We start from the raw sequence: 16518 nt of genomic DNA on the forward strand, positions 1-16518 counted from the left end.
CCCATCTCACAAGAGGCTTGTTCTCTACGACAATGTCAAACTCGTAACACGGCGGGTCTCAGTGCGTATTACGGGCAATGGGCATGTTACGAACTGACAAAGTAACGCGTGGCAAACAAGCGCGTTTAGACAAATTATTTATTTAGATACAAAGAAGTGGGATAAATTATGATTATTTTGCCTAGTGATTCGTTGCAAAAATCACGAGAGTAGGATAATCCAACCGGAGAAAAATAGTATGCTCAGGCTCTGCGCCAATAGTCATCTGCACGGCTGATTTAATACTTTATTCAGGCAGGCATCGTTACGAAATAGCTCGAACAACGATATTACGGTAGTGATTATAAAATAGATATAGACTTTATCGCTTGGTCAATTGCATTTATCAAAATTGATGAGATACGGCCCAGATTAATGTGGACATTTTGAACAATATATTATTTTACTTTGCAGTGTTCTCGTAGCATCAAGAAGTGCCAGCGTTATGTTATTTTCTTTACCAAAATCGACTTCATAAATGTTGCAACGTAAGTCAATTTGGATTTTATATTTTTAACGCGTTAGTTGCTGTGTCAGAACAAAAAAATATGGAATAGTAAAGCGATTTTGCGGATTTGGTTTTAGATTCAGCTGCTTAATGATATCTCCTGGCTAAGCTATCAGGTGATAAATAATTTGATTGATTGTTGCAGATGTCGATACCTAAGAAAATTCCGAAGCGACCTAATCTGTTTCAACAAATATCACCTAAAAAGGCTGTAGAGAAACAAGATGCAAAGACATTAGGGAGTGTAACATCTGTTATTAAAAGACACACACATTACCTAATCTCATATGACTCTGGAGAGTTTACACAACTAAGCTTTCTCAACAACCACGTGTTTAGGTATAACATGTCGCCTACAGGAGAGTTTTTGAACGATCCTATCCCTAACAATATCGGTGACACTGCAAAAATTACTGTGAAGAATGCAACTGATTATGATAACAAAGTATTTCATGAGTCCATTCTTGAAGAAAATAATTTTCATTATACTATCAGCACAGATAGAATTGAAATTCAATTTGATAAACAAAATGGTACTGTAGCTGTATATGATACGAAAGCTGACAAACTAATTGTTAGAGAGCAAAGTGCAATCACCTATACTGATAGTGAAGTGACACAGATTTTACATCAACGAGATGATGAATATTTTTATGGCGGTGGTATGCAAAATGGAAGATTTAGTCACAAAGGAGAAATTATACAAATAGTAAACACAAATAAATGGGACGATGGAGGCGTTACATCTCCATGCCCATTCTTCTGGTCTACATATGGGTATGGAGTATTGCGAAATACTTGGCAACCGGGGATATATGATTTCGGAACCAAAACTCCGCATGCTGTACAAACACAACATTCAGACAACTATTTCGATGCATTTTTTTTTATTAACTCCCAACCAAAAGGTATTCTTAATGATTATTACGAACTAACCGGTAATCCAATATTTATGCCGGAATTTGCTTTTTATGAAGCTCATTTAAACAGTTTCAATAGAGACTACTGGGTAAACGTACCGTATGGAACACCTGAAGCAATTTTATTTGAAGATGGTGAGTTTTACAAAAAATATCAACCAAATGCAGTAGGAAATTTAAAAGGAATTTTAGAATCTCTTAATGGGGGAAGTAACAATTATCAATTTTCGGCGAGAGCAATGATTGACAGATATAAAAAGCACGATATACCACTAGGCTGGTTTGTTCCAAATGATGGTCACGGATGTGGGTACGGGCAGACGGATTCCTTTGCAGGCGACCTACGAAATTTAAGTGAATTTGCTAATTACGCCAGAAAAAATGGCGTGGAGGTTGCAATAAGGACTGAATCTAAGTTACAACCAGATAATCCTGATAGCCCAAGAAAAGGGGAAAGACATTTGGGCAAAGAAGTTAGTAAAGCAGGCGTGGTGGCTATTAAATCTGACAGTTTTATAGAATCGGGTTATTCCTACGCACATAATTGTCTAGGGAATGCCTCAACAATATTTATGGAACATTCTAAGATCTTAAGACCTTTTATTATTACAGTACATGGCTGGGCTGGCGGTCAAAGACACGCAGGCCTTTGGAGCGGCAATCAATCTGGGGGCCAGTGGGAAAACATAAGATTTCATATACCAACATTCATTGGAACAGGTCTATCTGGCCAGCCAGTAGTGGGTTCCGATATGGATGGTATATTTGGAGGAGGAGATAAAATAGTAAATATTAGAGAATATCAATGGAAAACTTTTACACCAATACAATTAAACATGGATGGTTGGGGGCTAACGCAAAAATGTCCCTTCAGTTTCGATGGAGAAGCAACAAATATCAATAGAGCCTATTTGAAACTGAAATCAATGTTTATGCCTTACAATTACACAATAGGTTACGAATCGACTCATGGCCTACCGATGATTAGAGCAATGTTTCTGGAATTTCCGAAAGAAATTCCTGCTCACACAAAAGACTCGCAATATCAATTCATGTGGGGATCGAGTATATTAGTGGCGCCTATTTACAATGACTTAGACTGCTCTTACAATACTTCTGTGCGCAATGGTGTCTATTTGCCTGATGTAAATCAAGTATGGATCGACTTTTTCACAGGAGAGAAGTATCAAGGTGGTAAAATATATAACAACTTAATCGTTCCGTTATGGAAAGTTCCAGTATTTGTTAAAGATGGGGCTATAATTCCCATGACAGAACCCAACAACAATCCTTATGAAATTAAGAGAGACGAGAGAATATTTCGCTTATATCCCAATGGTGCCAGTGAATTTGAGATATTTGAAGATGATGGTAAAACTATCGGATATTTGAAAGGTTACTTTGCAAAGACTAAGATAACTTCAACCGGTCCTAGGACAAATAAACGAGGTAATCTTCTTATACGTATAGAAAAAACAATAGGATATTACGCCAATATGGCTGTAAGAAGATCAACTATAATACATATTACAGCATCAGAAAATATTGAATCTATAAAAGCGTCTATCAATGGGGATCCCTTAACAATTACTTCAGCGCATTCGGAGGAGGAATTTAATGAAAAAGATAATGTTTATTATTTCAAACAAGATTTTGCCGTAAATCCTTATTTAAATTTATGTGAAGGTAACGTACCGCTGCAAAAGTATTTATTAATCAAAATAGAAAAGGTTGATATTACTAACGATGAGATTCATTTGCAAATAAAAAATTATATCAATGAAAGTCCAATATTTGGTAATATAATTAAATTGGATGAGTCTCTTAACACGCCTCATGGATTTAGAGTGTTTGAAAACAAAATAACCTCAACTTCTATACCTGTCGCCTGGCGGGAAGTAGATGGAGCTAGTTATTACGAAATCGAGAGAGACGGCACTATATTCAGCAATATTATTGGGAGTGAAGTTACATTTGATGGTTTCAAATACGAGTCCGAACATATGTTCAGAATACGGTCGGTCAACGACAAAGGTTATTCAAAATGGAGTTTATATATTATAGCTCAGACTGATGAATGTCCTCAGAAATCAATAGTAAAAGATGTGAAAGTGATTTGTAATATACCATGTCAACCTACGCAGGAAGTGTCTAACTTAACTAATGGGGATAATGGTACCATGTGGCATACTATCTGGGACGGGCCTGGTGAAGCTAATCTAAGGAAAGGCAAAAAAATTGAACTTCTATTTGATTTAGGAGATATTTACGAGATCGACAAAGTAGTATATACGCCGCGTGAAGATGCTGGAAATGGTACATTGCTACAAACACTTCATAGATATTCCATTAGCGGAAAACAATGGAGCCCTATTTCAAAAATTAATATTTGGAACAAGGACAATAAAAATAAAACAATATTTTTGGACGGCGCGAAACTAAGGTTCATGGAACTTCTGGTTTTGGATGCCGTAGGTGATTTTGGTTCTGGTATACATATGTTATTCTATAAAAAAGTTGAAAAAGGATTGATTTCGTCTAAAGTTGTATACTATGATCCTACATTGCATGAATATTAATAAAGTATTAAGGTTCTTGCAGAACTATTGCTCCACACTAATAAGAACATGATAGTAACAATTCGAACCCATCAAATAGAGAAGAAACAAGCTGCGAGCATAATATAATATTAGGCCATGTTTATATATTTGCAGACAACCAGTGTTTTCAGAAAAAAAAACAAATTGTCTAGAGTCCAAGTGTGCTGTTGTGATTTTTTTTATTGGTTACAGATATTATGGTATTTATGGTTTATGGTAGAACACCTAGTCGGTACACCTAAGCGTTATGTATTCCTTCAGGGCACGGGGGTGAAACTCACGGCATTACAACTTACGCATTTCACTCCCGCATACGTACCGCGACCCCCGGCATGCCTGGCGGGCCGCCAGTCCGAGCTACAATGCGGTACGGGAAAGGTTGTTTCGGAAACGCAGAATTGTTATTTTCACTTTAATTAAGCTGCCTAATAACTTTAACATCTATGTGTATAGTGCCCATGCCTGTTGTATCGATTACAATGTAACGTTACCAATTATACTAATATATATACTCTGTCAACGTTACTATTGTCTTTCTAAATAGTCTGTGGTTATAATGTGAATGATTAACGCCCTCGCAATTAGAACTACCAATGAGCATCATCATTGCAACGAATTGTCATTGCACTGACGTACGTCCGAATGGCGCCTGCATAAATAGGCGTGCAACGCGACCCGCAGCCTTTTTGAGCCATTATCTTTGGCCGTGGCACTACATATTCACACACGTCGTTGTTCCCGCTAAGGTTCTTCTCCACGGTGTTTCTTCTTTACGGCGTGCCTTTTTCTTCCACGGTGCTACCACGTGCGCTCCCGCTGCGCGCATACACGTGTACTTCTACGGTGCGGATCACGGTGCCGTAGCAGACGGACGGGAGAGCTGCCTCCCGACCACGTCCTGCTGCGCACCACCATTGTCGGGTGTGCTGACCCCGACCGACTGCCGGCGAGCTGTCGCCGGAGCCGACCACGTGCACACCACCAACGTCGCGGGAGCTGACCCCGACCACGTGCACACCCTGCTCACCTACGTGGCCTTCCAACTGCCGGCGAGCTGCCGCCGGAGCCAGCCACGTGCAACATCTACGTGCCGTTCGCCTGGATCGGAGTTCCCCAGGCCAGTGACTCGTGTTGCATAACACCAGCAACCAGTACCGAGTGTAACGCGGAGGTGTAAAAATAAAGCTCGTACCACGTAATTACCCTGAGTTTTCAATTGTCTCCCTTCTATCTGCGGGCAGGTCCCCAACCGCCGCAACAATGATTAAAGAGTATAGAGGATGAGCGATATGGTCACGTGACATGCAGCACTTTTAATGCATAAAATGGCCCCGACTCCGCCCCTTACAATAGTGATATGCTAGTACCGAAATTTTGTATCGACAACGAAAAATTAAAAGAGAGATAAACAAGCCCAAAAAAAGATCAAATACAAAAGGGGTTAGGTTCTACCATAATATAAATATAACAAACCATAATATAAACAAAAAAACTGAAACTGATTTCGAAGTAACAATTGTTAAAGAAACCAGTACCTGTTGTGACAAACATCCAGTTGTGTTTGATTTATTTTGTATATTTTTATATTGCACTATTCCTTGCTAAAAAATTAACTTACAGATTAAGATATTTACTTAATACATGATAAATGGAATAAGATAGCGTAGCCAGCAATTATTTGGTTGGTATTATTTTATAAGTAGTTATTATGCTCTTTGATTGAGAAACATAACTATGTCTCAGCAAAATAAAATCAATGAGCGTAAAATATATCTTACATTTCATCTTTATGTTGTTTCTTTTATGTTTCATTGGTAATGCAATAACAATTAAATTTTTTTTCATAGCGATATATTAAAGTAATATTACTATAAGGTGAAGTATAATAATCATTACTATTTTACTTACCGGGAATATTGTTGGAAACAGTTATTTTTACTCACGGTGCTTTTAACGTGTGGTTTATGCATTTCTTCTCAAAATGTAAAGAACGAATATATGTATTTGGTGTAGGATTCCAATCACCTCGCCCAATATTCTCAATCCATTTTGCCCTGGTTTTTAATTTTTTTGGTAATCTAAAAAAATATTCTAATTTCACTTAGTTTGTCGTTCTGGATAATACAATATTGATGTGTGCTCTAACATTATTTCAAAGATAAAAACCGTAACTGATAAACGGGCATCTGTTAAAATATCGATATCAATAATTTCTAAACAAATCCACCCATCTCTAAGCTCGTGTGTAAACAAACATAATGATTTTAATGTATATAAATCACGCCTAAAAGGGTCCAAAGCTTAACAAACCAAATCCACATATAATTTTAAATGATAAAAACAAATCCAAAAAGTAAATATACAAAGATATTTGCTAATTTTCAGTAAAAACAGTTACTAACCTATGAAAAGATATTTCGGGGTCTTTCTTGCGTGAATTCGATTTGCATCCTTTCACACAACACTGAGTCATTTTCGAAACTTAACAAATACACTAATAAACACACTGAACAATTGAAAGTATTATTATATTACTTTAAATTCAATATTTATGAAGATTTGTTTACATCGTTTGACACTACATGTACTTGCTGACTGGGCTGCAATAAATGGCGACTTCTGTCGTAAGGCGGTCCCAGCGTGTTGAAGTGAACGAAATAGTGCCATATTCGAAGAAAGCAATTATTTTTGTCTTTTTTTGTTGCGTTCCAAATAAGCTTTGAGTAAAAGAGATAGACATATATATTGACAATTCTGCGTCGATTTCCCTAACATAAATATAACTTATTCATATAGCTAACTTTTGAGGCCTGTCCTCTTTATATTTAGCAATGATAAAAGAGTATAGAGGATGAGTGATATGGTCACGTGACATACGGCACATTTAATGCATAAAATGGCGCCGACTCCGCCCCTTACAATAGTGATATGCTAGTACCGAAAATTTTGTATCGAGACCGAAGAATTAAAAGAGAGACAAACAAGCCAAAAAAAGATCAAATACGAAAGGGGTTAGGATCTACCATAATATAAATATAACAAACCATAATATAAACAAACAAACTGAAACTGATTTCGAAGTAACAATTGTTAAAGAAAGCAGTACCTGTTGTGACAAACATCCAGTTGTGTTTGATCTATATTTGTATGTTGCACTATTCCTTGCTAAAAATTTAAGTTACAGATTAAGATATTTAAGATAGAATAAGATAGATGACAAATGGAATAAGATAGCGTAGCCAGCAATTATTTGGTTGGTTTTATTTTATTTTATTATTATGCTCTTTGATCGAGAAACATAACTATGTTTCAGCAAACTAAAATCAATGAGCGTAAAGATGGTGGTTAAGATAATCAATTATAATAATTATTTGCAATAACAACAATATGATTATGTATCTATTTCCGTGCATGCAAAGGTTGCTCGAAACATAAGACCGCCAATTATAAAAATATATCTTACATTTCATCTTTATGTTGTTTCTTTTATGTTTATCTATTCTTATATGTAACAATTCTAATTTTATTCATAGCAATATATTAAAGTAATATTACTATTAGGTGAAGTATAATAATCATTACTATTTTACTTATCGGGAATATTGTTGGAAAACAGTTATCTTTTACTCGCGTTAATTAAACGTGTGGTTTATGCATTTCTTCTCAAAATGTAAAGAACGAATATATGTATTTGGTGTAGGATTCCAATCACCTCGCCCAATATTCTCAATCCATTTTGCCCTGGTTTTTAATTTTTTTGGTAATCTAAAAAAATATTCTCATTTCACTTAGTTTGTCGTTCTGGATAATACAATATTGATGTGTGCTCTAACATTCTTTCAAAGACAAAAACCGTAACTGATAAACGGGCGTCTGTTAAAATATCGATATCAATAATTTCTAAACAAATCCACCCATCCCTAAGCTCGCGTGTAAACAAACATAATGATTTTAATGGATATAAATCACGCCTAAAAGGGTTCAAAACTTATCAAACAAGATCCACATATAATTTTAATTGATAAAAACACATCCAAAAAGTAAATATACAAAGATATTTACTAATTTTCGGTAAAAAAAGTTACTAACCTATGAAAAGATATTTCGGGGTCTTTCTTGCGTGAATTCGATTTGCATCCTTTCACACAACACTGAGTCACTTTCGAAACTTAACAAATACACTAATAAACAAACTAAACAATTGAGAATATGATTATATTACTTTAAATTCAATATTTATGAAGATTTGTTTACATCGTTTGACACTACATGTACTTGCTGACTGGGCTGCAATAAATGGCGTTTCTGCCGCAAGGCGGTCCCAGTGTGTTGTAGTAAACGAAATAGTGCCATATTCGAAGAAAGCAATAATTTTTGTCTTTTTTTGTTGCGTTCCAATTAAGCTTTGAGTAAAAGAGATAGACATATATATTGACAATTCTGCGTCGATTTCCCTAACATAAATATAACTTATTCATATAGCTAACTTTTGAGGCCTGTCCTCTTTATATTTAGTTATTGATCGATTGACATTAAATAAATAGTTGAACTTTCCATATCCATACTATTATATAAAGCTGAAGAGTTTGTTTGTTTGTTTGTTTGAACGCGCTAATCTCAGGAACTACCGGTCCAAACTGAAAAATTCTTTTTGCGTTGGATAGCCCTTTGTTCGTGGAGTGCTATAGGCTATATATCATCACTCTATACCCAATAGGAGCGGAGCAGGAATGGCTAATTTCAGGAATTACCGGTCCAAACTGAAAAATTCTTTTTGCGTTAGATAGCCATTTGTTCGTGGAGTACTATAGGCTATATATCATCACGCTATACCCAATAGGAGCGGAGCAGTAATGGCTAATCTCAGGAACTACCGGTCCAAACTAAAAAAATATTTTTGCGTTGGATAGCCCTTTATTCGTGGATTGCTATAGGCTATATATCATCACGCTATACCCAATAGGAGCGGAGCAGTAATGACTAACCTCAGGAACTACCGGTCCAAACTGAAAAAAATATTTTTGTGTTGAATAGTCCTTTGTTTGTGGAGTGCTCAAAGTTATATATCATCACGCTATGACCAATAGGAGCGGAGCTGTAATGGCTAATCTCAGGAACTACCAGTTTGAACTGAAAAAATCGTTTTGTGTTGGATAGCCCTTTGATCCCGGAGTGCTATAGGCTATATATCATCACGCTATGACCAATAGGAGCGGAGCAGTAATGAAACATGTTGCAAAAACGGCGAAAAATTATAAGTTTTGAGAGCTTCCGTTGCGTGCGCTGCGTAAACGGTTAAAGTTATGCAACAATGATGTATGACGGGATTGTTCCTCTTAAAAAGTTCTAAAAAATATATCATAAAACAAAGTCCCCCGCTGCATCTGTCTGCCTGAACTTGTTAAACTCAAAAACTATCCAACGTATTAAGATGAAATTTGGTATGGAGACAGTTTGAGACCCTGGGAAGAACATAGCCTCCCGGGAAACTACTACTTTTATAACGGAAAACTTTAGCCTGAAAAACTTTATAACGCGGGCGGAGCCGCGGGCAAAAGCTATATATTATAATTCTCTTTGAGTTGAACCATAACATGCGTGACTGCTATTTATCCCGCCGAAACTTTACACTTTTAAATTGTATTGTTAATTTCAATTCTATACATATTAGTGTGGCATTACATAAATTCTATTTATTTATATTCTTTACGATGAAAGATTTTATAATAGTTTGTTTCATTTTATTACGTTGACCGATACACCTGTCCCATTCTTAAACGCGCAACGCTAATCCGGTAATCATTCGCCAGGCGATTTAAAAAAAAATGCGCTTACCGGAACACCAGACACGTATACGTTCGAAGGGAATTCTTACTACTTAGGCAAATGTATGGTATACCGGAATGTTGAACGACACAAACCCATACACACATTTTGTGGGTTGAATACTCAGAATAACAATGATTAATATGATGTTGCATACTCCAAGTATTAACTAAGTACTAAGATAGCTGCTTAGAACGGTCCCTGCGCGATACCGCATTGCGGCACCTCTTAAATAGATGGGGCTAAGATGCCTCCACGCGCTAAAAGTCGCCTTTGGCGTTTACGACATTGGGAGACCTACAACCCGCATTGTGCCCATGGAGGTAGAAAGCACATAATTCCATGGTGTTGTCACAGTGGGGCTTGATTCGCTATGCTAGTGCTGAATGCGCTTGGAGTGTGATAAGTCTCTCAAGTAATTCATTGTTTGAGATGGCATAGGTACAAACTAAACTAATAAAAAAAACTATAGGTCTAAAATTGATTTATTGAACAAAATACTTTTCATTTAAAATTGTATAATATACTTAACATACAAAAGAAAACATGATTATACATTTCTTAAACTTTTTTATAGAATAAAATGTGCACACCCGAACCAAACCCGCCCACGGAGTCTAAAATATCAAATTCCATGAATCTTAATTTTGTGCCATTTAAATATATTATTTTATTTGTATTGTCTCTTTTCCAACTGGTTAATGTAACAGGACTCCAGATTTCGCCGTCGATTGAATATTTATAATGTGTCTGTAGCAGTGTTCCATTTCCAGCATCTTTACGCGGCGTGTATACTACTTTGTCTATCTCGTAAACATCTCCTAAATCAAAATGAAGTTTTACTGTTTTACCGTTTTTTTTATCGATTACCCTCGGTTTGCTCCAGTGAGTATGCCACATCGTGCAGTCATCTCCATCGGTTAATTTACAAACTTCCTGATCAGGATGGCAAGGAATACTACAAGTCACTTCTACTCCTTTTACTAAGTGTTTGTGAGGGTCTTCGTTTGTCTTTTCTATAACGTAATAGCTCCATTCTGAATAACTTTTATCACTCACCGAGCGTATTCTGAATGCATGTTCGGACCCATATTTGAAACCGTCAAAAGTAATTCTATTCCCAATGATATTGCTAAATATAGTGCCGTCTCTCTCGATTTCGTAGTAACTAGCTTCGTCTACTTCCTGCCAGGTGAGAGATATAGAACTTGAGGTTATTTTCTCTTCTTCCACAGTAAAATCATGCGGTATTTTAAGTGACTCATCTAATTTCGTAATATTACCAAAGACTGAACTTTCATTGATATAATTTTTGATTTTCAAATGAATCTCATCTTTAGTAACATCAACTTTTTGTATTTTTATCAATAAATACTTTTGCGTGGGTACCCTGTGACCACAGTAATTCAAATAAGGGTTCACAACGAAATTTTCTTTGAAATAATACACATTTTGTTTTTGATTAAATTCTTCCTCAGATTTGTCTGAAGTAATTGTTACTGAGTCGTCATTAATAGCCGCTTTAATGCCTTCCACATCTTCTGATGCCATAATTTCGATCAAAGTTGTTCTCTTTGCAATAAACTTGTCATAATGACCTGAAGTTTTTTCTATGTTAATCAAAAGATCTCCTCGTTCATTTGATTTAGGACCAGATACAGTTATCTTAGTTTTAGCAAAATTGCTTTTTAGATATTCCATGGTTTTGCCATCATCTTCATATACCTCAAAATGAGTGGTTGCGTTAGGATATAGACGGTATATCCTCCGATCTCTCTTAATTTCATTAGGATTATTGTTGGGTTCTGTCATAGGAAATATAGCCCCATCTTTGACAAATACTGGAATTTTCCATAAAGGAGCGATTATGTTATTATATATTTTACCGCCTTGATATTTCTGTCCTGTGAAAAAGTCGATCCATACTTGATTTACATCAGGCATATAAACATCATTACGCACTGAGGTATCGTAAGAGCATTCCAAATCATTGTAAATAGGTGCCACTAAAATACTCGGCCCCCACATGAATTGATATTGCGAGTCTTTTGTGTGAGCAGGAATTTCTTTCGGAAATTCCAGGAACATTGCTCTAACCATCGGCAGACCATGTGTGGATTCGTAACCTATTGTGTAATTATAAGGCATTAACATAGATTTTAGCTTCAAATAGGCTCTATTGATGGTTGTAGTTTCTTCATCGAAACTGAAGGGACATTTTTGCATTAGTCCCCATCCATCCATGTTTAACTGCAAGGGCGTGAATGTCTTCCATTGATAATCTCTTATGTTGACCTCTTTGTTTTTGCCTCCATATATGCCGTCCATATCGGAACCTACTACCGGTTGTCCAGAAAGGCCTGTTCCGATATATGTTGGTATATGAAATCTTATGTATTCCCACTGGCCACCGTATTGATCTCCGCTCCAAATACCTGCATGTCTTTGAGTGCCGGCCCAACCATCTACCATGATAATCAAAGGCCTTGCGTTTTTAGAATTTTTAACGAATATGTTTGTAGCATTCTCCACAGCATTGAAGGCAAAAGAATAACCAGATCCTATCCAAGCAACATCACATTTTAGGGCAACCACACCTGCCTCTCCTACTTCTTTGCTTAAATCTCTTTCACCTTTTTGTGGTTGATCAGGATCCTTCGGTTCTAGTTGAGATTCAGTCCACAGAGCAACTTCAACGCCCTTGGTTCTTGCATAATCGCCAAATTTTACAAGATTTTTTATATCACCAGCAAATGAATCGGTTTGTCCATAACCACAACCGTAACCATCATTTGGGATGAACCAACCTAATGGTATGTCATGGTTTTTGTATCTCTCAAGCATAGCTCGTGCAGAAAACTGATAATTGTTCTTTTCTCCGTTAAGGGATTCCAAGACACCTTTATTATGCCCAAGATCCTTTGGTTGATATTTCTTATAATATTTACCATCTTCAAATAAAATGGATTGCGGTGTTCCGGGCGCTACTTTAACCCAGTAGTCTCGATTAAAAGCATTTAAATGTGCCTGATAAAAAGCACATTCGGGCATAAATATCGGATTTCCCGTAAGTTCGTAATAATCATTCAGAATATCTTTTGGTTGGGAGTTAATGAAAATAAATGCATCGAAATATTTGTCTAAATGTTGTGTTCGTACCACGTTCGGGAACACGGTCCCGAAATCGTATATCCCCGGTTGCCAAGTATTTCTCAATACTCCATAGCCATATATTGACCAGAAGAACGGGCATGGAGATGTAACTCCTCCATTGTCCCATTTATTTGTGTTTGCTATTTGTATAATTTCTCCTTTGTGACTAAATCTTCCATTTTGCATTCCACCACCATAAAAATACTCATCCTCCTGTTGGTCTAATATCTGAATTGCTCTATTATCAGTGTATTTAATTGCTTCATGCTCTCTAAGAACTAATTTTTTGCTTCTCATATCATATACCGCAATAATACCATTTTTTTTATCAAACTGAATTTTTATTTTGTCTGTTAGAATGGTGTAATGCATTTCATCTTCTTTAAGAATAGATTTATCAAATATCTCTTTGTCATAATCAGATACTTTCTTTGAATTAATTTTTGCAATGTCTTCAACATTGTTGGGCGTGGGGTAGTCTGGAAACTCTCCTGTTGGTGACATATAATACCGGAACACATGGCTGTTGAGAATGCTTAGTTTCGTGAACTCTCCAGTGTCATACGAGATCATGTAGTCTGTGTCTGTTTTTATAACAGATGACACACCACCCAATACCTTTATATCTTGTTTGCCAGCCATTTTTATAAAATTTAACTCAATGGTTCTACTTCCTTTGTGGACACTCTATCTGCAACAAACACAAATATGCAATAAGTGATTAGAAAAAAAGGCCAATTGTGTATATCTTGCAAATAATGTTCTACTTCTGAGAAATACAATTCTTTATACTGATATTTTTTAGAGTTGTATACATATTGGAAGGAGAGATGTTAAACCTATATATTATTTGGTACAATTGACTAATAAAACAAGCAAGTTCAAGCCGGATGGTAAGCAACAAAACTGTTCAACATAATACAAACCGCACAGTGATAATTTAAAATCAGAAAGCATAATGTAGTAAAGTATGCTAATTCCAAGCTAGACTGAGTTTGGGAATGGTTTGAGGTAAAATATAATGAGATTTATTAATTATATTCAATATTAAATGTATATTTTTCCTTTGTTACCTTTTCCATGAAAAACGTATATTTAATTCCATTAAATATAAATACCTTATTTATGCTACATAACTTTTTATTGCAGACTTGATAGATCTAGATGATATAAAATTCCATTGGCAACAAATCTCAAAGGAAACTTTCTTGGAAACTAGGTTCTTTAAATATAAATGGTTTTGTAAAATTTAATTTTATTGTCATTTGGGTATTAGTAATTTAACTTAGGTTTGGTCAAAAGGCTTCTAATTGATTATAATTTAATTGCTTATAAAATTATGTAACAATATTTAGATATTGAGATGTTTAGTAATATCATTGAATAGATATAGGTATTCAATATATAAATGCGTTCATGAATCCTATTGATCTGCTACTATAGATGACTATATTTAATTTATGCCTTTGTGTCCAATTTGAGTTAGGACAAACAATAAACAAAAGTTATATGTTTTGAGGGTCAATCTCACCCCATACCAAATTTCATTAAAATTGTTTAACGGTTTGCCATGAATTTGTATCAGACCTTCATATTACTGATATTAGTATGGATATAAGCAAGGATGGATCTTGTGAATTGTTAGTATCCATAGATTTTACTGTGGTTTCCAATAATCTCTAGCCACAATCATAACAAATGATAATAACAAATCTGGATAATCTCTGGCAAAGAATTGTAATAAAACCTACATTATTGTGATAAAAAATAAGGTCACATGAAAAGGTGTGTAACATCAAGCAGCATTACAATAGATATGGAAACAATATATTATAAGTCATGTGCCTGGGCACATCTGGCTGGTCTGCTTTTAGGGAAAGGTGATCCCACGTAAAGAGGGGCCGCGGCCAGTGGTATGAGTGTGTTTTAGACATGTTATCTCTCAGAAACAGTGCCCATATTTTCCAGAATTAATTGTATACCCTATCTCCTTTTTGATAAACTTGACTGCATAAGTATTTACTTGTATTGGTTGAAGAATTAAGTCATATAAGCATAACAAAAAAACACAATTTAATAATAGTTGGAATACTTGGTAAGCTCCTTGGCTTCCACTTCCTTACATTGAAGCGAAGGCGGACATGGGTTTTACTATTTTAGGCAGTATGGTGGCATCGCTAAATATACTCTGAATTCCTGCTCTACATTGACTGGTGTCAGAGTAATTGGACTCACCTCATTGGAAGGCAAAGTACTTAATTTACCTTCAACTCTTTTAGGGAAAATTAAAAATAGAAATTGGGTCATATTGAAAACAAGTAAGTACTTCAATGTATTTAATATTTATACAAGGAAAACTGAAACATCATAATAACTAAAGTATTATATAAAGCTGAAGAGTCTCATTTCATTTCTTTTGAACACAATAATCTCAGGAACTACTGGTTCTGAAACATTCTTCTATTGGTGGATAGCTTATTTTTCGAGGAAGACCAACAGGAGATGAACAGATATGACCAACAGGAGCGGAGCAGTAATGAAAAATGTTGCAAAAACAGGGCAAAATTTAATCCTTTTGAAACCTTACGTGGCGTGCGCTGCGTAAACGATTAGAGTAACGCAACTATCATGTATGATTATGACGGAGTTGCTCCTCTTAAAAAGTTCTTAAAAATATATTATAAAACAAAGTTCCTCGCCACATCTGTCTGCCTGTCTGAAGGCGATAAACTCAAAAACCATCCTATGGATTTCCATGAAATTTGATATGGTGATAGTTTCAGACCCTGGGAAGGACATAGGCTACTTTCTATCCAGGGAAAATATAAAGTGGGACTTTTATCACGGAAAACTTTCAGACGCGGGCGGAACCGCGAGCAACTAATAGTACTTAATAAAATGAATGGTAAAAAAAAGTTTGAAAAATAATTGTAGCTGCACTTACCATGCGCAGGAGTAAACGAATTTACTGGTTGCATGTACAGAGTTTCATTTTATACTGAATTACTATGCTTGTTGTTATCTTCTGCCCTCATTGCAGACAATAGAATATCGTCTATTTGTATATAAATGCAAATATACTATTATTTACATAGATGCCACGCATCTTTACTTTTAATTATTGAGTGGTACTTGCTATAAGATTGATTGATTCAATAATCAATAGATAATTGTTTGGGACTTGGGTACTAAGTTACAAACTACTAAATGACATATTGTTGCGTTAACGCAAATAGAACTCTTTCTCCAACGCATAAGATATTAATTGCAATGTTTTAATTGTAGGAATTAAATATAATGTTGCAAAATAACAACTTCATATTATCTCCAATCCAAACTTTTTTTGACGGTAAAAAGAAAATTTGGGTATCTATTAAATTCGGATAATAATCTCAATGATGTATTCATTAGACTTTGAGGTACTCTTATAGCTTCACTTGAGGACTGGAGTGTGACTTGTGAAGTCTAGGAT

General features: G+C 35.6%; 2 protein-coding genes across 3 annotated transcripts; one reads left to right on the top strand and one right to left on the bottom strand.

Annotated features, from left to right (window-relative positions):
• Positions 1–396: 396 nt before the first annotated feature.
• Positions 397–4543, top strand: LOC115450258 (alpha-glucosidase 2). The gene is made up of 2 exons (XM_030178258.2): positions 397–527; positions 693–4543. The coding sequence occupies exon 2, from the start codon at positions 693–695 to the stop codon at positions 4044–4046; it is 3354 nt and encodes a 1117-aa protein (XP_030034118.1). The 5' UTR covers positions 397–527; the 3' UTR covers positions 4047–4543.
• A 5834-nt stretch (positions 4544–10377) lies between these two features.
• Positions 10378–16261, bottom strand: LOC115450246. 2 transcript variants are annotated; one of them, XM_030178241.2, is made up of 2 exons: positions 15991–16261; positions 10378–13737 (listed from the first exon to the last, which is right to left on the bottom strand). In XM_030178241.2, the coding sequence occupies exon 2, from the start codon at positions 13686–13688 to the stop codon at positions 10455–10457; it is 3234 nt and encodes a 1077-aa protein (XP_030034101.1). In that variant the 5' UTR covers positions 13689–13737; positions 15991–16261; the 3' UTR covers positions 10378–10454. The 2 variants fall into 2 exon arrangements, with proteins under 2 accessions (XP_030034101.1, XP_030034102.1); XM_030178242.2 differs by lacking the exon at positions 15991–16261 and adding an exon at positions 13886–13905.
• Positions 16262–16518: the final 257 nt, after the last annotated feature.

This window comes from Manduca sexta, chromosome 5 (genome assembly GCF_014839805.1).
Source record: "Manduca sexta isolate Smith_Timp_Sample1 chromosome 5, JHU_Msex_v1.0, whole genome shotgun sequence".
In the NCBI taxonomy this organism is placed as follows: Eukaryota; Metazoa; Arthropoda; class Insecta; order Lepidoptera; family Sphingidae; genus Manduca; species Manduca sexta.